The sequence below is a fragment of the Danio aesculapii genome, chromosome 24 (assembly GCF_903798145.1).
Source record: "Danio aesculapii chromosome 24, fDanAes4.1, whole genome shotgun sequence".
NCBI lineage: Eukaryota > Metazoa > Chordata > Actinopteri > Cypriniformes > Danionidae > Danio > Danio aesculapii.
Genome location: NC_079458.1, coordinates 10,678,651 through 10,705,632, shown reverse-complemented (window position 1 = coordinate 10,705,632; position 26,982 = coordinate 10,678,651). Strand labels below are relative to the sequence as shown.

The 26,982-nt window shown below is 36.6% G+C and overlaps 1 protein-coding gene across 1 annotated transcript; it reads right to left on the bottom strand.

The window, feature by feature from the left end:
* Nucleotides 1-1,684: 1,684 nt before the first annotated feature.
* On the bottom strand, nt 1,685-25,087 carry cnn3a (calponin 3, acidic a). The gene is made up of 7 exons (XM_056450789.1): nt 24,867-25,087; nt 6,607-6,728; nt 5,102-5,168; nt 4,663-4,800; nt 4,452-4,568; nt 2,969-3,115; nt 1,685-2,875 (listed from the first exon to the last, which is right to left on the bottom strand). The coding sequence occupies exons 1-7, from the start codon at nt 24,921-24,923 to the stop codon at nt 2,534-2,536; spliced, it is 990 nt and encodes a 329-aa protein (XP_056306764.1). The 5' UTR covers nt 24,924-25,087; the 3' UTR covers nt 1,685-2,533.
* Nucleotides 25,088-26,982: the final 1,895 nt, after the last annotated feature.

Sequence of the window (26,982 nt, the reverse complement as noted above, 5' to 3'; positions counted from 1 at the left end):
GAGGCATGGTTCCACCGCTGAACCTTTGTTAACATGTAAACTTCATGCATAAAAATGAGTAAGAAACAGACGTCTTTGGAAAGTGTCTTTGCTAAGGGGGAAAGGTCCAGTAAAGAACCCATGAACTGTCAAAGGAACGGACCCACAACTCTTGTCAACAAATCAGGTGAATCCAGCATGTCTGTGCAAAAAGATCGACTGCTGGAGATCGCAAATGATGGCGGGCTTTTAGAAGCTGTACGCATATTGCGCCTTTTCTAGAGTGCGCACAAGTTCTTTATTTCCAATGGAGGTGCGTGGCATGACATGCTCGTGCCTTTCAGACGCACCTAGTTTGAATAAATGCCGCCAGCGCATTGCGAGTCAGGTGACAAGAACTGACCAATTAGCTTCATATTTTAAATGGAATATACACATTTCGGTGGACTGACAAACACAGAAGACCCAAACACTGCAGTGCTTTTTAATATTCTCCATAAATAAAGCTAGTATAAAAATGACAGCAATGTTTTGTCAGCTTGTCATCCTCTGAGAAAACAGTTAATGGTCGCCTAGCAATCTACGAACCTCCCACCCACCGTTCCATGGTAAAATTGTCAAGCGCTGACCAGTCCGCAGTGTTAAAAAGGTTTGCGGCCACTGATCTAGACAACTTGCTGTGAGAGACTTTCATTCACTTTAGCACGGCTTGCCATATTGCAAATAATTAAAAAGTTTAGCCGATAATTAATTGAAGTTTGCCAAAAAATTAAGCAATTTACCCAGAGATACCAAATTAACACCAGTAACTAAGAGGTATCAGACCCTGCATTCCATTAGGACCTAATCCCTTCTAAGGGTTTACCATCCAGAGTGACAGCTTTGTGCGACACCAATCAACTTCCCTGTGCAAAGCATCATTGTTGCCCGAAGCGTTCATCAATTGTTCCTTTCAAAACCCTTTATTCCGAAGGGTCTTGGAATGACACTTTTATATGACGGCAATGATTGTTTTCACTGCAAAGTGTCCTTCAGAGGGCAGTATATCTCATTCGGAAAGCATTGTGAGTATGCATCTTCAAAATTGATGTAATTCATGAAATACGCTTAAAAACAACTCATTCACTCCTGACAGTGACCTCAGAAATGGGGAAATTGTAGGTTGTTCTCTAATTTAATCTCCATGGTAAGTGCTTTTCAGGAATTCTTTTAAAAACCCAAATCTGTAGGATGAATAGGACACATGCAACATGAATTGCTGCACGAAGGCACTGGCTTGCTCTACTTTAGATTCTGGCTTTCACCACTTTGTGCGGTTAAATAACTGCTTCCAGAAACTCTGGGCTTTCGACCCATCGAGCAGCTTCCAAACGCCTCTGAGGGTAGCCTCAAAAACACAAGATTTATGGTTGCGCTGTGATACTTGGGCAGAGTCTGTGCACATCTGAGGCCCGGTGCCACTTCAATTCACCCTCATAAAAGATACAAGAGCAAAGAACCAAACAACAAAATCGGGCCATTGCTGAAACCACACCTCAGTATTACTGGGCAACTACAAGAACCACTCGGACTATTAGGTGAAAGAAAAAAAGTGTGTTATTTAATCCTGATAAAACTATTAAACGTATAATAGACAACCAAGAATTGAAAATGTTAAGATTTTAGGACAAAAATGTGCAGAGAACCAAGTATTGAAGACATTCAATACTTTATAAGATAAAATTTATTCATAAAAGACCCATATGACAGAAGGTTTATAATGAAAAGCAGGGCAATAAATACAATGGGAATCTTTTTTTTTCCGAATATTATGGCACAAAATAAAAATGAAGCAATAGCGGAATGTTTTTGGTCGTCCAGTCAGTTAATCTTTTAAAATGGTAACAGTTGTAGCTTGTAACATTTCCAGACATTTGGAATTCTAAAATGGAATGACTTCAAGTGGAATGATTTAGGAAGGAATGTCTTCAGAAGGCTTTCAGTCTGTCATGCGTTGGTGCGGAGCAAGATTTCAAAAGGAGAATTAGCGTTAAAACTAGCAAGAACGACTCGCTCCAAGATGCAAGGGCAAAATAAACAAGAGTAGGGCATAAAAAGAAGAATCGCATTGCAAAACTAGACAATTCTTTTTACAGTTCTCCATCCATACTTCATAAAAACATTTTTAAAAATTTAATTTAATATTGTCAACATGCGGGTCACATGAGCAATATTTCAGCAAAATTTCAATGGCAATAAATGGTCCATTGTCATTAGCGTAGCAAAAATACTCAAAACCAAGCAGATTTTTTTAGATTTCAAGTCAACAACTCCCAATTGTGCTGATTGCTATTGGAATGAATGGATTTTGCCTTAGAATTTTCACCGAGCAACAGTGAATGTGACCGCATGGTTAGACAAATTTGAGAAATCTTACCGCTCACAATCGTTTTACCCAATCACATGCGCTGGGAGAGGAAGGGTAAATGTGAGAAGCAAAAGGCATAGCAAAAGACTTGCTCTGTTGATATACATTGTGTTAATACTGCTTTGACTATCAGCGCAGCAGCGTTCTCTAGTAGTCGATGCCCTGGTCGTTATAGTGCCCTCTGTATTCATCATGGTATTCGCCCTGGTACTCCTCCTCCTGGTATTCCGCCTGATAGTCACTATCACTGATTTCTGAGCCATTCGTGCCTGTTCCCTGGCTGCCATTGGCATGGATCATAGGCTCTGTTGGAGTGGCGCAATACTTGGGGTCGTAAACCTGCCGTCCCAGCCCGTACACGCTCATGCCTTTCTGAGAGGCCACCTTATTGGTTCCCATTTGCAATGAAATGGTGGAGTTGTCCATTGGTTGCAGAGCTGCCTTCTGGTCATAGATGTCCCTTCTGGTGCCTGGAGCAGACATACCAGCCTGGAGAGAGAGAGAGAGAATGACAGAAGATTAATGAGGTAAAAGGTCATTTTATGCTAAATAATGTTGATAAAAGTGCATTTTAGGATTTACCTGGCTTGCACCTTTGTTGGTGCCCATTTGCAGGCTGATGGTGGTCTGGTCATAGGGTTTCTCTGTTTGTGTTTTAGGGTCGTAAAGATGTCTCCTGGTCCCGTAGGCCGTCATTCCAGCCTGACTTGCGCATTTGTTGGTTCCCATCTGAAATCAGAAAGACTTTGTTCAAAGAACTACTCTGAAGACTACTTTGAAGACCATGACTTCTAAGTCCGACAGCAGCATTAGATCATTGGCTTAGAGATGGAGTGAGAAGGGAAAACATATAAGGGTAAGGGTAGGATTTAGCTTTTGTTTTCATCTAGAACATAGGTCTCAAACTTGATTCCTGGAGGGCTGCAAACAATTTTTGCTCCAAAGCTAATCAAACACAGCTGATCCAACTAATCAAGGTGTTCAAAACTACTACAGACTATTAAGCAGGTGTGAGTAAAGCTGCAGCCACTCTGGACTTTTCTCCCCATAGACTCCCATTTATACGCACGCGAATGCATCAGACCAGAAACGCAAGCTTGTGCGACAAGTTTTGCAGTTCGCTGCATTGCAAAGTTCAAGCTTGGTGAACTATGACCTGCGAAATCGCATCACTTGACTGCGTGAGACCAATCGAGGATCAAAACATGACCTCTCTGGACAGAAATTTTAAATATGGACCAGTCGCTTGCTTTTTTCATGTCTAATCATCTTGTTTAATCCCGCCCCTTTTCACAGCGCCGTGCCACAGAATTTCGCTAGCTTAAACTCTAGTATGACTGCGGCATTAGTGGTGGTTGGAGCTAAACTGTGCAGAGCTGTGGCCCACAAGAAATTGAGTTTGAGACCATTGATCTAGAAAACAAGTCTCACACTCAATTCCTGGAGGGCCGCAGCTCTGCACAGTTTTCCTCCAAATTTGATCAATTACAGCTGATACAACTAATGAAGGTGGTCATGACTCTTTTAAACACCTTGATTAGTTGGATCAGCTGTGTTTGATTAGGGTTGGAGCAAAACTGTGCAGAGCTGCGGCCCTCCAGAAACGGATCTATGATCTAGAATAACCTCAGGTTAGAAAGCTACTCAATGACTCAACAACCCTAAGCCTTGCCACAAATAAGTCAGTTATTGTACAAGCCCTAAACTATAACCAATCTAGAACCAACAATCAATGCCAGTGCGATGCAGAGATGTGGAAAAAACAAAGCCTTTGCATTTCCTTCTGTCTGATGCCAATTTTTACAGAAGAGTGGATGAACTTTACTTCGCATCTGTAGGATTGGTCTTTCATTCGCTTAATTATACTGCGGATTTGTTCACAAACAAAGTCACAAACTAATCACTTACACTGAGGTCATTCAAGTAACATTGGATACAATCATCAACTCATTCGTAATGTGTATTCCCTTTTAGCCCCATCAAAACACAAATAAGATAGCATTATGGCCAGACTTCCTTTAAAAACGATGAAACATTAAGGGTGTTTCAGGAAAGTGTTTATAACCTGAAGTCCGATGACACACTGGCCAGCCTTCATTTTCTCATCATCAAAATTTCTTTGCTGCTTGTCTGCGTATTTAACACCGATGTCAATGTTTGTTTCCATGCCTTTGGTCTTTGCCTTTAAAAAAAAAAAGAAATACTTGTTGCAAAAAGGTCTATGATATAAGTTCAACATAAGAGTCTTAGTGGGATTCAAGGACTCATAGACATACCATACTGGCCAAAGCGAGAAGTGTGGTCTGAACTTGTGTCATGTTCCCGTTTTCGAAGAGGTCATTGGCTTCAAAGATGTCATTGGGCTTCAGCCCGTAGGCTAGAATGGCTTTGATGAAATTCCCAAGGTTCTCTAACTGAGGGAACAATTGCAACATCATTGGTTACTTCTTTTTCAAAGAAAGAGTTAGTTGTAGGTGGATAGGTTGAAAAGTCAGTGCATGAATGGGACCATTTATTCTTACAGCACATAAAGACTTCTAACACATGTATATACTATAGCAACTGTTAGGAGTTGTTAGGAGCTTTTGCTTTGTGCTTCGTGTTTTCTCAGCCGCTTGTCCTAGCATTTGCCAGTGATATTTCTATGCTGTATAGGAAGTCACTTTGTAAGAAAAGCACATGCAGATGAATACAAAAACCTTGGTAGAAATATACCTTGTGCCAGTTTAACTGTGAATGGTTTATTTTCTTTATCGATACAGGCTGAAGCTTGTTTATCAATCTGGAAAAAAATACAAATAAAAACAGGAAATCATTTCAGTTCATTTCCTTTCCATAAGAACCGCATAAATAAGCATCTTCTCTGCTGGAATAGGTCATTTCCCTGCTACTAGCATCACTAAATGGAATTGGACACATATTATGCCACTGGTCAACAAGACTGATAGTCCTGCACTGGTTTATTAGTTGAGAAAGTGTCATTAGGTTAAGCTGAAACTCTTAATGTTCTGATAGTCTCCTAGTCTGTCAAGTCAAATCTTTAACTAGTTTAGCGGTTCAGACAAGTAGTCTCCATTGCGTCATGATTTTGCCAAGTATGAGGCAATCCTGGATTAACATCTATGTTGATCCTGGAATGTCATTTTTGTTTGAAAATGTGGTTCATACCTAATCCTTACCCTTAACCCCAACCATAACTGTAAATTATGCACAAAATCCAAGGGGAATAATAGTTGGATAACAATCATGTATAAGTGCATAAACCTAACTGTAAGCCTAAACTGTAAACGTGTCCCTTAATTCTGATTGGCTGATTGGAATGTTGTTCCAGGATCAACACTGATGTTAATCCAGGAACATGTCCTACTTGGTTGGCGGCGGTCTCCCAATTGAACAAAACCATAGTAATGAATGATTGAGCATCACCACTGAGTGATAAAGTTCGGTACAGTACAGTATGGTACACATTTATTTCCATTTCCTCTGTAATAAGTACCGTGCTGCTTTTTTTGAGACTCTTAAGTGTACACGTACCTAGCATGTATGCATACGTACAGTATGATAACAAAGGGTGGAGCTTGACTCACTGCTGAATGGTAATTGGTTTACAGAGAATTGTCACTTGATTGCACAACAAGCCAGGAGAATGACAACACAGGAAGTGGCATTTTTAAATACACCACTGAAACACAACACTGTATATAAAACAGCGGGCAGCAATGAACAAATTAAAACAAAGCTTGTCATCTTCTTGTAACAAACAACCACAAGAATAGTTTGTGCTGTATGTCCTCCATTGTTGTTTGCATGGCCAATAACACGTTACGTTTAAAAAACATTTGGAAAGTGTGAGGTGCGATCGCAACAAGTCTACATTTGAAATAACAAACTTGTGTACAAAACACAAAAATGTCAATAGCCTGTATGGGCTTTTTTTTTTTAACAAGAATGACATTGACCACAATTTTGTGGCGTACACCATGCCAAGTACCAAGTTACTGCTGGCAGTGGATAAGCAAGCCTGATTAGTATGATCCGTACCAAATCATACTGTACTTTACTAAATTGTACCGTACCCCTCAGTGGAAATGAGGCATAGAAAATGACAAATTGGAAAAGGGAGACCAGCAAACTAGCTTATATCATGTTCAACTTTTTGATTCCAGCAGAGAAACCTTGCCCACAGGGCCAAATTGTTTGTAAAATGTTGACCAACTCACTCGCACAGTATAACGCCATCCTTGAGCCCTTTTTGGAAGTGGTCTCCAATCGGCATTCCGGTTACCTCCTCAATCCAGAAACGAAGTTCCTCTTCCTTCTGTAGGTCATATTTCTGTGCAATCTGTGAAAAGAAATAAGTCAATCAACAAGTCACCCAACAGCATTAGTCAAACCGGCTCTGCAAGATCATCATTACCTGTGATAATCTTCCTTTAGATTCTACAGATATGTGTCTGCATGCATGATTATTTAAACTATTGCAATGCCAATATACTTTGCTGATCTTCTTACAGGACGTCTTTGACGTCAACACAAGAAACAGGATCTTCTTTGCCTGTTGCCTTAGAGCGAATGGAAAATCATCAAATGCAGCTTAATTCAATCAGACTGCTTGTAAAAGCTCATTTCTGGCTTTCTTTGTTTGTGAATAGAGTTGTTTGCCTGTAAATCATGTGACGCAATGCCAAACATGCGATTCTGCCAGCAATGGAGCATAAAATCCCAACAAAGAGTCTCAGCATGAATCTATTCTGGCCGTTTCGCTCTTTCTCAGGACTTTTCTGACTGTAAATAGCACAGTTGACCTGCTGACAAAGAGTAATCTGCAAAGAAATGAAATCTGTGACTAACAACAGAACAAACCCAATCAGAACAAAAGACGAGAGTTGCTTTCTTGTGCAGAAGTTGGTGCCACAATTCAACATCATTTGCAGAAGTGTTTTTTGTTATAGATATGTAAACATAGATTCAAAAAATCAATTAATTTTTGAAGATACCACAACATCGTGCAGCCTCTGGGTGCAAAAACCACCAAGGTTTAAATTCTCAATAAAATGCACCTACACTACCTGACAAGAGTCTTGTCGTCGATCGCAGTTGTAAGAGCAACAAATAATAACTTGACATCTAGTTGATCATTTGGAAAAGTGGAAGGTGGTAGATTTTTTTTCTGATGAATCATCTGTTGAACTGCATCCCAATCATCACAAATACTGCACAAGACCTATTGGAACCCACATGGACCCAAGATTCTCATAGAAATCAGTCAAGTTTGGTGAAGGAAAAATCATGGTTTGGGGTTATATTCAGTATAGGGGTATGTCAGAGATCTGCAGAGTGGATGGCAATATCAACAGCCTGAGGTATCAAGACATTTGTGCTGCCCCATTACATTACAAACCACAGGAGAGGGGAAATTCTTCAGCAGGATAGCGCTCCTTCTCATACTTCAGCCTCCACATCAAAGTTCCAGAAAGCAAAGAAGATCAAGGTGCTCCAAGATTGGCCAGCCCAAACACCAGATATGAACATTATTGAGCACATCTGGGGTGAGATGAAGGAGGAGGCATTGAAGATGAATCCAGACGATCTTGATGAACGCTGGTAGTCCTGCAAGAACGCTTTCTTTGCCATTCCAGATGACTTTATTCATAAGTTATTTGAGTCATTGCAGACATGATTGGATGTAGTCCTCCAAGCTCATGGGAGTCATACACAATATTAATTCTTTTTCCACTGCACCATGACTTTATATTCTAGACTGTACATTATTTCTGTTTAGAGACGTTCTGTTTACAAGACTTTTGTCTAAGCAAAGACAGACCTACCTGTCCTAATTAAATAATTAAAAATCAATCATATTTTATTTTGGTAAAATAAGCGTAATTTAGAGGCCTTTGCCTTACATATTAGCCACTTCTGATACCAAATGATCAACTGGAATATAAGTTATTATTTGTTGTTCCTAAAACTTGGATAGACAACAAGACTTTTGTCAGGTAGTGTATGTATACATATTATCTAGGTATTATTATTACTTAAGTCAAAATGATGGCTTCTGTTGTAGGCGATTACATATGTCTTTAAAAAGTAATAGTATACCTCAACTAGGGTACAGTAAGACTAAGATTTAGAGTCAATGATTTATTCACATTAAGTATCAACAGTACAAGCACTTCTAATTCATGCAGACTCTCAAAGGATGTTTTTATTTTTTAGTAAGCACCCATGATTACTTCATCTTCAAGTATACCCTTTCGAAAACATTTGTGTAAATCAGCATAACGAATTTCAACAAACACCGTAAGCAACACATTTAGAACAGCTACTAATAAAAACATCAAGGAAATGGCTTTTATCACAGAGGCTCTTTTTCAAGTTCAATCTTCAGGGTCAGACTGTACATAGACAAAGCTAAATGTGGCCATCAATACAGATCAACAGAGAGCGGGACAAAGAGATATACAGGGAAACAGGGTGGAGGAGAAGATATTTTTGGTATAGGCGGTGGACAGAGGCTTCTGGAGATGTCTTTCTTTCCAGCCAAAACATGATAAGAGTCTTTTGTCATGACCTGTTGGCTATCTCAAACTATATTTACAGCACAAACAGAGCTCTAAACCTTCGAAGACACTTTGTTTCCCGCTTGTTATTATCATGCATGTTTAGTGGTCAGCTGAGATGCATTCCCATTCCCACCTGTAGCTAACGTGCATTAAAATGCATCTATCCAACTCAATTTCAGACACCCTTTGTTCTTATTTTGTCATTTACCACTTTAATGTGAGCACAGTGTGACCCAGATGTACTATTGAATTAATGGATCTATGTGGACGGCAACTCTATTTTTATTCATAACCTGGCTTTGATTTGGTGTAATTTCTCACAACATGCCACATAATGATTATGTGTTTAGTGAGTAGATTGTAAATTAATTTAAAAATGCTCGGTTTGTCCTTATTTTATCCAAATTTCACTAAAAATAAGCTTTTGTAGAGTGTAAGTGGAAAATAGGTAGTATTTTGTGGGTCTATACACTACGAAAGCAGACCCAAAATGCTTTAGATGTGGTTTATGCCTGTATTAAGCATCATTCAGATTGAGAAAAACATATCTTAATACCAAATTAAACTGTATCATATCAGTAACAGTATCATATCAACAAAAAACAGTTTTAACAGAATGGTTTAGTATGTTTTTTTTGGCCATGTATCATACTTATTTTATTGTAAATGCTCGGTTTGTCCACATTTTATCCAAATTTGGCTAAAATTAAGATTTTTTTAGAGCATAGGTGAAAATAGTTTTTATTTTGTGGGTCCAAAATGCTTTAGATGTGGTTTATGCCTGAATTAAGCATCATTCAGATTGATAAAAAAAGGTATCCTAATACCAAGTTAAACTGTATCATATCAGTAACAGTATCATATCGACAAGAAACAGTTGCAAAAAGGATGGCCTAGTAAGTTTGCTTGGTTTGTCCACATTTTATCCAAATTTGCCTAAAAAAAGGCTTTCTTTTAAGAGCGTAGGTGGAAAATAGCTTTTATTTTGTGGGCCCAAAATGCTTTAGATGTGGTTTATGCCTGTATAAAGCATCATTCAGATTGAGAAAAAAGGTATCCTAATACCAAGTTAAACTGTATCATATCAGTAAGAGTATCATATAAACAAGATACAGTTGCAAAAGAATAGTGTAGTATGTTTTTAGCCATGTATCATACTTTTTTATTTTAAAATCTCAATTTCTCCACATTTATCCAAATTTGGCTAAAAATAAGCTTTTTTTAGAGCATAGGTGGAAAAATTGGTGTTATTTTGAAGGCCCAAAATGCTTTAGATGTCTGTATTAAGCATAATTCTGATTGAGAAAAAGGTATCTTAATTCAAATACAAATACTTAATACAAAGTAAACTGTCTTAGTATCATATCAGTAACAGTATCATACCAAAAACAACAGAATGGTTGCAACAGAATGGTTTAGCATGTTTTTTGGCCCATTTATCATTAAAAAATCTAAAGTATTCTTTCTGTTATTATTTCAATACTGTTGTATGAGAATATAATACTAAGAATCACAGTATATATTACACGAACACTTCACTTTTTGAAAAATAGGCTCATTTTACAACTTTCCATAGGGCTAAACAGTTAATTTTTACCATTTTTTAATCAATTTAGCCGAGCTCTAGGTCTGGCGGAAGACCATAGTACACCATGTAACAAAAAAAAAAAAAAAAAAAAAAGAGTCAAGCTTAAAACAGAAAAAAAAATTGAAACTCTGTTCATTTTTAGAGATATGCTAATGGTCTATTTGCATTCAAATTATATACAACTAAGTTAAAAAGTGCTCCCACCAGACCTGGAGATTGTCTGAATGGATTCAAAAATGGTACACAGAGCCTATTTTCAAATTAAATGGAGTAAAACAAAGAAAAAACAAATCAACTTGTGGTCAGATTTGCAGAGATACTAAAGTGACTTCAGTATTCAGTATCAACCAAATTATCTTTGCCATGATTATCCACATAATTTATGCCAACAATGGTCTCATGCTTGGCTATTTTTATTTCTCCCAAAGGGTTTAAGATATAGCCGGGGCTCATAAACTTCCATAGAAGGCCTCTGAGTGAGCTGAAGATCAATCAGAAATCCTCCCACGCTAAAACCCAGCAGTCAAAATGTGAGACCACTAGGAAAAAATGGTGTGTGGGGTGTTGTGGCCGTTCCCTTGTGCAATTTGAGGTCAGCCGAGATGACTTTTCTCCTATAATGACAGACGATACACTAAACCGTACACGGTCTCTCATCTCTGACAAAGTGCAGAACTTTTTGCATGTTCCAAAAAGTTCAAAAGAGCAGTGGATGGTTTTGGATGCAGCGGGAGACAAAGAACGTTATATATCGCTGATATAATAAGCCATTGACTGGGGTGATTTATATTAGACACAAATCGGAAAATGAAGACTGATAAAAGGAGGGGGAAGCACAGAAGGGCTCCATGGAGACAGTGAGGAAAGATCGGAGAACCATGTGTCTGTCTTGTCTTTCCTTCCAGTCCACTGGGAAACCAGCCAGTGATAGAGAAGAAAAAAAGAAAGAAAAAAAAAATGTGGAAAAGTGACCCTGATGGAGATGTTAGAGGCATTTGCAGGAGAAGAACATTCTGGAAAGTTGTGGGCTGATCCCGCTGGAGTCCTCCCCCACTCATAATTCTCAGAGCACACTGATGACAGCACAGAAACCCAGCAAACATCGGACTAAAATAAGGTCAGGGAGTGAAAGGCCTCTCAACGCGACATGATCAATTCCACAAACAGTCCCTCTGAGATCGATAAAACAGTGATGACAGTGGAGGAGGGGTGACCTTTTCACCTTGGGTATAAGCTAAAAACCCATGCAAACAGTGAAATATAGAGATTAGCAACCAGATAAATTTGCAATCTGATGCTTAAAAAAGACAAGCAGAGCTTCTATTAGTAAGATATGATTATATAATGGTTAATCATTTTAATGTGGTTACACAATGCAAAGTTTACTTGGCTAAAACCAACATGCATTCTTACATCTTCTGTGACTAATGTTGAGTATTGTGCTGAAATCAAGCGTGCCTACTTTATCACATGTGGACAACTAGTCCAGCCAGTATTAGGCAATGTTTAACCATACGCTCTGGAAAAACCCTGCGAAGCAGACAACAAGGAAAGATTTGCTTTTCTATACATGTGAAATCTATTTTTTTATCTGAAAGGAACTGTTTAAACACACAAGAAACGTCTACATGATAATGTTGTATATTAGAATTAGAAAGGTTTTTCCTCTGTATTCTTTTAAAGTTTAGTGGACATACAACACTTTTGTGAAAACAATCCTCCTCCACACTAAAAGACTCATGCAATACTATAGACAAAAAGTCTCCATATGTTCACTTGTCAGGGTTCGAAATTAACATTTTTGCTTGGTAGCACTAGTGCTCCCAACTTCAAAAAATGTAGGCACACCAGCCAAAATTTAGGCGCACCCACCAAAAATTATGAGCACCATTACTATAATATAATAGAAGTTTTATTTTGACAGATTTACTGCATTTGAAATCAACACTAATCAAAACTAACAAACAAAAAAAATCTGCATGTGCCCACCGGCTCTACACGCACTGCTTGACATAATTGAGATTAACTGAGTTAATAATAATAACTTGCTGTTCTTTTAGGTAGTGTTTGCACAGATGATATTGACATCTAGCTTATTATTTGCATATGTCATCTTAATAGCAATACGGTCTTTTTTATGAGCTGCAATAAGTTATTAGTTTATTTTAAAATAGGGATCCACCGATCCCGATACTTGGATCGGATATCGGTTCGATACCGCGTATTTTTGCTGGATCGGGTATCGACCAGCTGGTACCGATCCAAATCCGATCTTGCAGGTGCGCTATATTCTGTGTGTTTTATAAGCCAACAAAGCCATGAAAGTAGCCTATTATAAAGCACTAGAAAGTTGTCATGTAGCCTTTTTATATCCCAAATATTCTGAAGCCATTCTATAGTTTAATGTGAAGTACAGATCAATAGTCACGTGCTTTAATTCATGTTCAGTTCAGCGTTTTCCAGCGCTGCGCCTGTCAATCATTCTCCATTCATTCACAATTCAAACTGTGTGTCGTTTTATTCATTCATTCATTTTCTTTTTGGCTTAGTCCCTTTATTAATCTAGGGTCGCCACAGCGGAATGAACCGCCAACTTATCCTGCATATGTTTTGCGCAGCGAATGCCCTTCCAGCTGCAACCCATCTCTGGGAAACACTGCGTGTCGTGTTCGTGACAACTCAAAAAACTTTCTCCAAGACTATTTGTTCCTGTAATTATAAGTAATCAGTGGAGAAATGCATTTAGTTTTGCATCAAATGGGTTCATATTGACCTGCCACAAGGAGTTCATTGCTGATTCTAAATCATGTTGCGCTGTGTCTGTCAGCAGATCGCGTTCACAACACTGGAGTAGAGAGGGATATTACCTGCTCTTCACACACAAAGTAGGCCTACCTGAAACTTTACATTAGAAAAGGCTCAATAATACATTTGACAGATCCTCAACGCACTGATTTCTCCCCTTTGGGATGCTGTTTTGACAGTGTCCGCAGATACAGGAGGGCTGTGTCTCAGTGCATCAAGCGCTTCATTCATGCAAACGGCCGCGCAGACGAGACGTGCACCACTCAGTAAAATTATTCTCACAATAAGTTTCTGTTCTCTCATCCTTCCGACTGAGTTTATTTTCCCGAGGGGAATACTTTAAGTGCTGCTTATACTTTGTAAAGCCCTGCTCATTGTGGTCAAAGTATTAAATAAATAAAAGTGAAACTGACGGGCGCAATATGGATAGTCATGAACAGAAAATTATTTCGCCTAATATAGGCTACTCTGAAACTGGACATTTCACTGTCATTTTATTTATATTAATATTTTATTTAACAGACCAGTGTGTCAGTTTGAGAACTGAAGCATATAAGAGGAACTTGTTTTGAACTTCACCTCAAACATTCTGACCAATAAAAAATACATTAAAATAACCAACAAATTATACATAAACAAAATTTGTTGCAAAAAGAAAATTTTTCAGACAAAAAATTATTTTTTTTAGACAATTTTTCAGTTTCTCCATCTCACTCATGGCGAGGAAATGCTTATTAAGTAAAACTGGATTCAGACGGTTTAGTTTAGTCTGCTTCAAACCTGCAGGAAAATATCTGGCTTTGCTAAAAGGCTGGTTATTTTACCAATGATTAGGGTCATGAGTGGTAGCCTATTACAGAGTTCTAAGAAAAATCTTAATATTAAAAAAGGAAACATAAGCTGAACCACAACAGATCAATGTCATAATGAATGTTCAATTAATTTAGCCTAAAGTTTATAGCAAGCATCATGTTTTAGTTAGATTGAGCGGTCTGTCATATACAGTAGGCCTATAGGTCTGTTATTTTTACTAAATAAGATATATTATTTGAGTTTAGTTCCAGAACTATAGAAACTGTATTATGTTAAAAAACAAAAATAAAAACCTGAAAAAAATGGCACAGTATCGGGATCGGATCTGTATCGGCCGATTTGGATCTGTTCCAAAAAATTGGTATCGGTGCATCCCTAATTTAAAAAGGTAATACAAGCCATTTTGCAATGGAGTATGCGGTGTTAAATTTTACACACACCTGACGATAAAATGAAGGATTAAATAGAACCTCTCACACTTAATATGTTTAGATTCAGAGGCAAACACTGTTACCTGAAGCCTCCATCACAGGCTTTACAGCAAATACTTTACTGATTTTCATAGTGGACTTTAACCCACTAGAAGTCTTTCCACTCTTCAAAGTGTAAATGCAAGTTTTTAGAGAAAATCAAATCAGATTGCACTACAACCATTATATTCAGACACACAAATGCTCCCAAATATATTATGAGGGGGCATAGATTACATTTCGGGCGCTCATGCGACCAAAATGGTTGCAATTTCGAGCCCTGTAGTATAAGGAAATGTATTCAGACCACAACTGAACGTTTGATGTTCATGATTTGTTTACTGCAGCAAGTCAATATGACAACTGTTTTAAACCATACCTGAGTGCTGCGTTTGGCGTTTCATGCGCAAGGATGCATTCTGTATGAAGGATGCATTCATGTTCCGTGCATGCGGGGAAAATTTTGCAGTGAAAACCGGTCGCACGGCAACAATTTTATGCGTTCGCACAAATGCTCCCAAAAATATTGTGAAGTCACATAGATAAAATTTCAGGCGCATATGTGACCAAAACGGTCGCAATTTCGAGCCCTGCTTGTGATGTCACAAAATCACATTTATGTAGTTTACATAGAGATCAGGGTTGCACAATACTGCGAATAAATTTTGCCGAAAGTTTTGACTTTGGTACAAATCAATACTGAAATTGAAAAAAAATGTCCATTACTTGCTGTGAACAGATACAGAAGCGATCCATTGATGAACCTACTAGTGTAAACTGTCCATGTATCTGTGTAAGCTCCTAAATGAAACATGCTGATGCGATGTCAGGCATGAGTACACAATAACCAATCAACTATGTTTAAGAATAGGGTTGTCAAAAGTATCAAGTTCACTATCATTCACGAGTTCGGTACCAATTCGGTACTGAAATAAAAAAAAAAAATCATTTTCCGCTAATGTTTAAGCACTGCTCAACATTAATGGCTGATTAGGCGTGAAGGTCATCAGTTCACCGCTATTTATAAAAAGCAAAAGACAGATACGCGTAGATCAGTTGGTCCATCAGCAGATTACTCGTATGTCAGCTTATAGACAGAACAGCTTTTAAACGCACCAATGTCCGTGTATCTGTGTTTGCTCTTGGTGAACTGTGCTGAAGAGTGGTGAACCGATGACCTTCACGGCCAATCACAGTCATTTCTGTTGAGTGTGCGAACACAATGGCAAATCAGCTGTGTTTAAGAACATGCTCAATATTGCCTAAATGTTAGCAGGAAATTGGCGTTTTTAAAATTTCAGTACCTATTGGTACCGAACTCGATACTTTGGCAACCCTATTTAAGAACATGCTCAACTGAGCTCAAAAGTTGGCTGAAAACAGACTTTTTTAAATTTCAGTATAACCGGTACTGAAGACAATACGTTTGACAACACAATGGCCACAGGTGAACACAATTACCAATCAGCTGTGTTTAAGAACAAACTCAACCATGCTCAAATGTTGGCTGGAAATAAACTATTTTAAAATTTCAGTACCGACTTGTACCAAAGTCAATACTTTTGACAACACTACACAGCAGTATTGCATATCATGCATAGAGTACTGCAATAATATTTCTGCAATATAACATTTTCCTAGAGAAAACACTATGTAAGAGTGAAAACTTTAATAGATATTCAGATTCTAATTGCTGTTAATTTTCCTCTCGTCTCAACTTTAGAGTTTATTTTTGCTCTAGAGCTTTGCACCTCTCTAGCCAAAAGCATAATAGCACCAACTGGGGAGGTATGTATAAAGATATCTGGATAAATAATCTATGCAAGCAACAAATGCTTGGCACATAATAAATAATAAACATAATTTATAGCACTGGGGCGACATGGTGGCTCAGTGGTTGGCACTGTCACCTCACAGAAAGAAAGTCGATGGTATTTCCGTGTGGAGTTTGCATGTTCTTCCTGTGTTGGCTTGGGTTTCCTCCGGGTGCTCCAGTTTCCCCCACAGTCCAAAGACATGTGCTATAGGTGAATGGAAGAAACTAAATTGGCCGTAGTGTGTGAATGAGTGTGTATGGATGTTTCCCACTACTGGGTTGCAGCTGGAAGGTCATCCACTGTGTAAAACATATGCTGCAATACGGATATTGCATATACTATAAATGCATTGATGCAAATTATTCGATATACTGTGCTGCCCTATTGAAGATGATAAAAGGTTCCAAAAACACACCCTTTTAAAGAGTTTTAAAAAGTTTTAAATTGCCAAAATGCTAGTTTTCAAATGAAAAACAAAACCTTTTAATAAAAAAACTACTTAAAAACAGATTTGTACATTTTGTTAAAAATTAGCATATTATTTGAAACCACAGGAAGGGCATTGCTGGATAAAAGCTAATTTCAGCAGATATGATAGCATACAGTAACTACAGTAGAACACTGAAGAGAATATCTACAAGCACAATTCTAGAGTATTGATAAGTGGCTGCTGTGGCATTACTTGGTTGTTGGGGTGTTTTAAGTCATCACTTAAATGCTGGATAGTTCCTGTGCCAGATAGTGAAGTATTAGCTAACCACTCTTCAATAGATTTCTATTTATTTGGTTTAATTATTTGGCTTTATTTATACCTTCTCATAAACAAATCTCCAAGAATAAACTATAATAATGATGTTTAACTAACAACTTCCACTTAACATAAGACAAAACTCTTAAAAATAAAGGTTATTTATTAGCACTGACAGTTCCATAAATATCCTATAATAGAATCTTTACATTCCACAAAAGGTATTTTATTGCAGGCATCACAGGTTTGTTAGGTTATTAAACTGAAAAAACGTTTACGCTCACTGATTTTTCACAATATTTGTGAACCAAAAATGTTACTATGGTGTTTTTGCAAAAAAAATTAAAATAAATCACAAAATGTTTTCACAAACAACACAGCTGTTAATAACTAGAGAGTGCAAAGAGTTCACAGAAAACGTTTGACTAAAAGGCTTTCAAACCTTCAATATACGTTGATGATCCTTTAAGTAAAAGTCTTGTGTGTGTTTACACTGTTATAAGATCTTGCAGAACAATGGCCTAAGGACAATAGCCTCAGGAAAACCCACTTTCCTGTTCTTCCTAAAATGGCAACACAGGGTTAACAAGCGTGGCCACACTTCACAGAGCCTTAACCAATCCTGGAAAATATTGCTGATCAGCACATAGCGGGGAATGTAACGGCCCCTCACTCGGCCGGCTGCACACCAGCAGTCACAGTATGGCAGCAAATGTGTTTATATGCTGAGGATCAAGAAGGAATGTGGCATTAAAGAGCGACAGATCAAAGAGCCATGGTTAACCTGTTCTGGGTTTATCCAAAAACCACCATGACCTATCTGTTCTGACCCTCCTGGCTTGTCCCAGGACACCAAGACTTGAGATTTGGACCAGTACTGGCATGTTTCCAAAATCCACTGAACAGACATGAACACTAAAATTGATGCAAAATGAGATTCCATGCAGAGAAGCAAGACTTTAGATTTATTGCAGTCTGAAGACGTTTTTCCCAGGCCTGAGAGATTCAAGGTGTCAGTTGAAGCACAGCCAAACATTTCAGGGGAAATTCCTGCATGTTCAAAGTTCTGACAGTGGAAAATTCTTGGAGGCAATGAACTAAAGTGTATATTAAAACTAACCAGTCTATAAAGTCTCAAATCATTTTGTTTTTGTTTTTCTTCCTTACGTGTTTTTGAATTTACTTTCTCCAAAATATGGGAAAAAAAAATCAATAAAGTGCAGTAGGACCAGTGGGTTACACATGGGGGCTCGTTCCAGGATGAGAGTAAGCTTTAGGGGGATGAGTGTTAACGGAGGCCAGCTAGCGAAGTGCTTTGCAGGTTAACCTCACTCATCTGACCTCAAAAGGTGCTTAAGCAAACAGACACTAGGGGCCATGGTCTTTAGCCTCCTTGTTAGAGCAATCGACTTACATACAAACAATCACCGGTTCGATACCAGCTCAGAGCGGTTTAGGTACAGTAGGACCGGTGGGTTATATATATATATATATGTATATATATATATATATATACATATATATGTATATATATATATATATATATATATATATATATATATATATATATATATATATATATATATATATATATATATATATATGTATATATATATATATATATATATATATATATATATATATATGTATATATATATATATATATATATATATATATATATATGTATATATATGTATATATATATATATATATATATATATATATGTATATATATATATATATATATATATATATATATATATGTATATATATGTATATATATGTATATATGTATATATATGTATATATGTATATATATATATATGTATATGTATATATATATATATATATATATATATATATATGTATATGTATATATATATATATATATATATATATATATATATATATATATATATATGTATATGTATATGTATATATATATATATATATATATATATATATATATATATATATATATATATATATATAACAAAAATATCTTTTGCTCACTTTGATTTGTGGAATTTTGTGTCCTGTAGCAAGGGAAATTTAGTTTTCTCCATGAATTCCTCCTATTAATGCAACTATTTTCAGATTAGGATTGAATGTTTCCAGATTTCAACAAAAGTGCATGCAATCAATTCTCAACCCCAGGACTCACAACTCAAAAGTAAAAGAGAAACTGTTTTCACTCATGGATCTAGACTGTCATGCTAGTAAATTAATAGTAATAATAGTAAATATAGTGTAGTTACTAGAAAAAATGTTTATATGTCTGCAAACTATTTCCAATAACTCGAAAACAGGAATAATTATCAGTCTACCCACTGCCTGGGGGAAAACAACATGGTAAGAACAACTGATATGATTAAAATAATGTAACACGAGTGGTTCTGATAAAAATAGGTGGTTAATGATCGCCTCTTACATGTTTAAAAATAATCATCCTGCTGAACAATATCCTTACTGTACTGAATGTGAAGAGAAGATCATCTTTGGCAATAATCCCATGACGAACAACGTCTTAGGCCTGCTTAAGAGGGTCATCGGTTTGATTGGGAAAACATTCTTTCCCATTATGTCATTTGTGGGTTTTATTTTAAGAAGTATTTCTATTTAACAAGATGGCGTGATTCATTGACATTCACTGGAAAGCTAGCATTTCTGAATCTCGCTGTGAGCCTTGACTTCCCACATTTATAAAGTTCAGCTTGCCAGAAAACAAAGGCAGAAATCAGCTCTCGGCTTTCAGTGGAAGCAAGCGAGAGCTGATGAAACTCAAAGAACGGGACAATCAAGTCTCGGAAAAGCGCATGACCTATAAAAGCTTTGAAATAAACAGAGTTATTAATGTTCTCGTAGCTGTAGATTAATACTGTAGATTAAATGGCTGCTTGAAAAATGTGTATAGTTTAGCTTTATTCCTTATATAAGATAAGTCTGAACTGCTATTTTGCTAAAACAAACTAGACGTAAAGCCTCACATGCACAATCATACAATCATTTGCTCAGTTTGTGTAAGCTAAATTGCCGACTCCGAGAACACTTTTGCGAGACAAAATAACTGTAAAAACGACTCGTCCATGTTAGATCAGGGCTGCCTTCCAGTTCAATTTTTTTATGCCCTTCACTCGCTAAATTCCCTCTGTCTCTTTCCCTCGGATGTACGTCATTGATTATGTAACACAAGTGTCCACTACTGCCGAAATATCTGAATGGATTTAAATGCCCTAAACCCTTGAGCACTTGGGAACTACACTGTTGTGACGTAAAAATTGCATGGCATTCTGGGACATATTGACCTTTCTCTGCGATGCAGAAGTACGCTAGTTTTTACGATTGTTTTAGGTTGTTGCTAGATCAGATACGTTTGCGGCTGGAAGTTGACGAGAATTATTTATTCAATTTTTCATTAATTTCTTAGTTTATTTATTAACATCAACCCTAAACCCAACCATCACAGTAATGCAAAACAGTAGTTGTACCGAGTATTCATTTATTTTCTTTTTGGCTTAGTCCCTTTATTAATCTGGGGTCGCCACAGCAGAATGAACCGCCAACTTATCCAGCATATGTTTTTTTACGCAGAAGATGCCCTTCCAGCTGCAACCCATCACTGCGAAACATTCATACACACTCATTCACACACATACACTATGATAAATTTTAGCATACCCAAATCACCTATACTGCATGTCTTTGGACTGTGGGGGAAACCGGCGCACCCGGAGAAAACCCACACCAAGAAGGGGAGAACATGCAAACCCCACACAGAAATGCCAACTGACCCAGCCGAAGCTCGAACCAGCAACCTTCTTGCTGTGAGGCGAACATGCTACCCACTGTGCCACCGCATTGCCCTGTACAGAGTATTATTTGTTATTTATTAAATTACCCAATAAATTGTATTTTATTAGCTTCTACCCCCACCCAAACCCTAAACCCAACCATCACAGTACTGTAAATACTTACTGTTATACAGTGTTACGAAAGTGATGCTATATTGATGTGCGTATCCTCAGTCTCGAGCCAAAAAGATCCTGATGGCTGCGAACGCATGTAAAGAATAAAGTCAATAGGTGCTGGAGTGGAAGCAGACTCACTTCCTCTGTCAAAATCGAGGGATCGTGGGTATGTCTGTGTAGGCTTCCCTTATTCGCTTGATGAAGTGGAACGCACTTTAAAATGATGGCCATGATTTTCCAGAGTGAACAAGGGAAGGGAAGTTCTCAAGTGCATTTCTAAAACTCAAGTGGAACGCAGCCTAGGTTGCGAGCTTACTACACACAATTCGACATTTGCGTGTTGCACTGCTAACTGTAATGGCAATATGTCATACTGCCCATAGTAAACGCACGACCTGACGAGGAAGAGAAGACATTGGTGAACAGTTGTTTTTCCATTTAATTCATTTTTGGTGCACAACGTGTTCTTGGAGCTTTATATGATTACAGTTGAACAACTGAAGTGTTGAAATGTTTTGACAATGTTTTGTCTGGTCTTTGAGCATCGTGTGACGACTGCTGTCAATGGAGAATGAGGGAGCTCTCGGATTTCATCTAAAATATATTAATTTGTGTTTCGAAGATGAACAAAGGCCTCCGAAAACTGAAACAACATTCTTTTTTTAAAACTTCCTATTAAAGAATCCTGAAAAATGTAAATAACGATTTTCATAACAACTATATTAAGTAATTCTATAATGTTTCAAACAATGATGATAATAAATGCATCTTGAAGATGAAATCATGATTTCTGAAAGATTATTCTTAAAGATGCTAAAGACTGGAGTAATGATGCTGAATATTCAGCTTTGCATTATAGAAAAAATATTTATTCAAAATTGAAACAGATATTTTAAAAAGTAATAGTAATTCCACAAATGCACTTGGTTTGCCTTGGTGAGCACTTGCTTCTTTAATTAAATTTTACCAACTGCAAACTTTTGAATTGGTGTAAATATGCTCAAAACGTACTCAAATTTAAATTTGGGCATTCAAATGTTTTCAAAATACTGAATATACTTTAAATGACTAGTCAATTTGGCTAGAATTTTATAAAAACAAGCACATGCCAATATCAACAACTGTTTACTGCCTGCTCTAATAAATGGTTGACCATATTTTGACTCTGTTAAATAATGACTGTTAAAGACATTTAAAGAAAGACTGTTTTAAATAATGGTGTACACACACAGCATGGTTGGTTTACAAAATAAATGAAACAAATATAATCCTGTTGCACTACTACACTTGATTTTGGTTTAATTGTAAAAAAAAAAAAACATGTTAAATGAGAATCTGAAATATTTTATAGCATACCTCAGAAAAAAAAGTTGATTTAGCATTCAAAATTGCTTTATTATGATTATATTTTTAAATAAATTGGTCTTTATATTTCAGATTTTTCATAGTATATGTATTCATTCCGGTACTTTTACCATAAACTGACATATCAACCATTTGGTAGATGTTGATATTTTAGAAATTATGGGATGTGTTGACAAAAAAACATATTGAGTGTGTTAACTATAGCGGCATTAGGAGTTAAGAAATGCAATCCAATTTTTTTTTCCTCGGTTGGGAAGTTAAAGTGTTAATGCAACAAACCTCAAAAATGAACTTCAAAAAAAAAGCAAAAAAATGGAAAATACGTCAGGGATTACAAGGGCAAATTGTGTAATGGAACTAGTTATTTGAACTACGTACAGTGCATTTCACTGGAAAGAGGAGAGGATCAGTTTTGCAAGTTTAGCCACAAGACTCAAAAATGTAAATTCTGTCATCACTTACTCATGGCTCATCTCTTTCCAAACCTGTTTGACTGAATTTATTTTATTACACAGAAAAAAAAAAGTGAATTTGAGTAACATTCTCTCTTGTCTCTTAAATTTCATGAAAGAGCATAAGGACTGGGACTGTATAAATAACAAGCATAGTTAATATATCAGTGATATTGGGTCTTCATTTATGTAAAAGGAATAAACTTCATCCTACAATGTAAAAAAGGTCCCAACACAAATCAATTAAGTTAACTTAATCATATTAACAAATTTAAGTGGACTGAACATAAAACAATTAAGTTGTCCCCCAAAATATCCTAAGAATTGTGTTGTTTTAACTCATTTTAAATAAGTAGATTAAACAAGCAGCAAAAGTGTATATTCAGTGTACTTCATGAGGGCTGTATGAATCATTCCTTTGAAATGGATCTTTGTGATGAATCAGTTCATTCTGTTAAAGAGAACCAGACTAATTAAGCAGATTTGATTTACGATCCAGACACTGAAGTAATGATGCCTCAAATATCCATTTGTTCGTCACACAAAGCTACAGTATTCTTACAGAAGATGTGCCAGCTAACACACATGTTTATAGACCACTTTTAATGCATTTTCCTAATCTTTTTGAAGCCCAAAAGACAGTTTAAATCCCCATTCATTTTAATTGCATGCGCAAGAACATCCCTTATTCCTCCCACGGTGTTGATAAAGTCATACGGGTTTGGAACAACATGAGGGTGAGTGCAATTACAAGCAACATTTACTTGACTAAAAAGGTCATTATTTCGACACACACTTTGACAGATCAAAGCCTGTAGCTGAACTCTTCTGAATGAAGCAGGATTATAAACATCACAGCTGTTCCGGCACTGCCGTCACATTATAGGAATGCTTAAAATTCCAAGACGGAATCCTTACTTCCGAAGGGGTCGGATGAAAGATAGACGGTCTCGATCAAAAGAACGGTTTCATTTGTCTGTTGAGCTGTGAAGTAAGATTACTTGGGTCTAAATTTACTTTTCAATACTGATGATGTCATGCTAAAAACATCTGAATGGGAGGAGGGGGGGTGTCTTTACATTGATTTATTGGCTTTTACGTACGTAGATTATTGCATAAAACATCCTGTCCGGTCATTCTGAGGCAGGATACACTACTAAACGAACAAGAGAACACAAATTATCATTAATGTTTCCCTAAATGACCCCTACTACTTTTGATGAGAATTTGTCGACTTAATAACATAATACGATTTTTACAAGACAATTACATTAAAAATGAAAACGTTAGGCTGAAATAATCTTTAAAAACAATATGACGTAAAAACAAATGGTTCATGTATCACACACACACACACGCACACGGACACACACAGTTAAATAAATTTAAAATTGGGTACAATGTGGACACAGCCACAACTGATGGGTTAAATCTTTTTATTTGAATGTATAGCCCAATTTGACACAAATTTGGTTAGAAATATTATAAGTATTTATAGCATTTTTGTAGTATACAGATAAAAAAATCATGTTTTAAGGTGGTAAGCATACTGAGAAAGTATTTTACCTTCAATTATTATCATTATAATGTAATTATTTTAGGATTAATGAGCTTTTTAATTCAAATCCACTTGGATTTAGGCTTGACCTCATGTATATGTATCAAAGTTGAATCAAAAGTCGATGGCATTGTTTACATAATAAGAAAACTTAATAAAATGGCTAAAAGTTAAACTTAACTACAGTAACACCAAACTAAACCTTGTGCGTACTTACACTTTTTAAAAAGTACAGTAATGCTACTAAACGTGCATATACCGAAATAGTATCAATATAACGTTAAGTGTACGAATATTCTAAACAAAGAGGAAAAAAGTTCAAGGTTTACCTTGTTTTTCACCTCCGCGGATAATCCGTAGGCTGGTCCCTTGTTAAACTGGGTCATGTTTCACTTTTTGAGTTTTGCCGTGGAGTCAATAAACAGGGCAACAGATAATGAGTGAAGTAAAGTCCTAAAGTTGCAGTAAAATCACAGTTGCGTTGATTTTTCGCTCCGCGTGCATGAATAATCCGCGCGCACAGTGAGTTTACACAACAGAGGCTCTCGCGCAAAAACTTCTAGCTTCTGTCGGGGATTTGGGGCGGTGCTGGGTGAGTGACGCGCATTAACGACCAATCAGAAGCATTTGATCTGCATATTATAATATCCATTGTTTCGCTCTATCTTCTGGGTGCAGCTGGATAAAGTAAAAGCTCACCTGACAAACTATTGAACTCGAAAGTGATGGATTCTCTACAATTGAACCGTGTAATAATGTATGTATGTAATGTATGTACTAACACGAACAAACAACTAGTAATATATCTTCTAGGATATTTATTCAGCTTTGCTTACCTTGTTATTTAAGTTAAATACCGTTAGTTCATTGTTAGTTCATTCATGCTAACTTAGTGTATTAATGTTAACAAGCTCAAATGTGGACGTTAATAATGCATTAGTAAATGCTGAACTATGATTAATAAATGCTTTACAAGCTTATTCCTACTTAATGTTAGTATATACATTGACTAACATTAATAAATGGACCATTATTCTAAATTGTTAAAGTGTTTTTCACTATTTTGTTTTCAGTTTGACAACAGTGAGAGCAGAAAAACATTTCAAAGTTAACTTTTGTAGGTCAATATACAAATATTATTTAACGCTTAACAGTAGAATGGCAATGAGAAGTACATTCATGTATTAATGCATGAACTAGAAGTGAAAAACACGAATAAAAGTAATATAATATGAATTTAAATTAATATTATTAGCATACAAACACATAAATTGGTTAATTTCTACCTATTTACAATTGTCTGTTTAATTAAAGACTGCATGACAATATTTGCTAATGGATATTTTATCATGGAGGTGTTTATTCATGTAGAACATGATGGAAATGAATTTAAAAAAACAGAAACAATGAATAAAAACAACACTGTGGCTGCAATAACAATAATGCACATATCATTTTGACTAAAACTTGCCATTGTGGCTGTTATACTATACAGTTAGTATTATTATCATTATTAATATTATTATACACTACCTGACAAAAGTCTTGTCGTCTATCCAAGTTTTAGGAACAACAAATAATAAATTGACTTCTAGTTGATCTGTTGGTACCAGTAGTGACTTATATGAAAGGCAAAGGCCTCTAGATTATGCTTATTTTACCAAAATAAAATATGATCATGACTTGATTTTTAATTATTTAATTAGGACAGTAAGGTCTGACTTTGCTTAGATAAAAGTGTCATCACTTAAGAGAAATAATGTACAGTATAGAATATAAAGTCATGGTGCAGTGGAAAATGAATTAATCATGTGTATGACTCCCATGAGCTTGGAGGACTGCATCCATACATCTCTGCAATGACTCAAATCACTTATTAATAAAGTCATCTGGAATGGCAAAGAAAGCATTCTTGCAGGACTCCCAGAGTTCATCAAGATTCTTTGGATTCATCTTCAATGCCTCCTCTTCCATCTTACCCCAGACATGCTCAAAAATGTTCATGTCTGATGACTGGGCTGGCCAATCCTGGAGCACCTTGACCTTCTTTGGTTTCAAGAACTTTGATGTGAAGGCTGAAGTATGAGAAGAAGTGCTATCCTGCTGAAGAATTTGCCCTCTCCTGTGGTTTGTAATGTAATAGGCAGCACAAATGTCTTGATTCCTCAGGCTCTCTGCGGATCTTTCGCACACCCTCATACTGAATGTAACCCCAAACCATGATTTTTCCTTCACCAAACTTGACTGATTTCTATGAGAATCTTGGGTCCATGCCCAATAGGTCTTCTGCAGTATTTGTGATGATTGGGATGCAGTTCAACAGATGATTCAATGGAAAATCTACCTTCTGGCACTTTTCCAAACGATCAACTAGACGTCAAGTTATCATTTGTAGCTCTTACAACTACGATCAATGACAAGACTGTTGTCAGGTAGTGTAATTAT

Bases quoted from the DNA above. Each gene is read 5' to 3' on its own strand.
- cnn3a (XM_056450789.1), bottom strand. From the start codon at position 24,923: ATGACCCAGTTTAACAAGGGACCAGCCTACGGATTATCCGCGGAGGTG. The intron at 6,729-24,866 runs GTAAACCTTGAA...TTCTTTTCACAG, and splicing joins CCGCGGAGGTGAAAAACAAG to ATTGCACAGAAATATGACCT. The intron at 2,876-2,968 runs GTAAATCCTAAA...CTCTCTCTCCAG, and splicing joins CCAACAAAGGTGCAAGCCAG to GCTGGTATGTCTGCTCCAGG.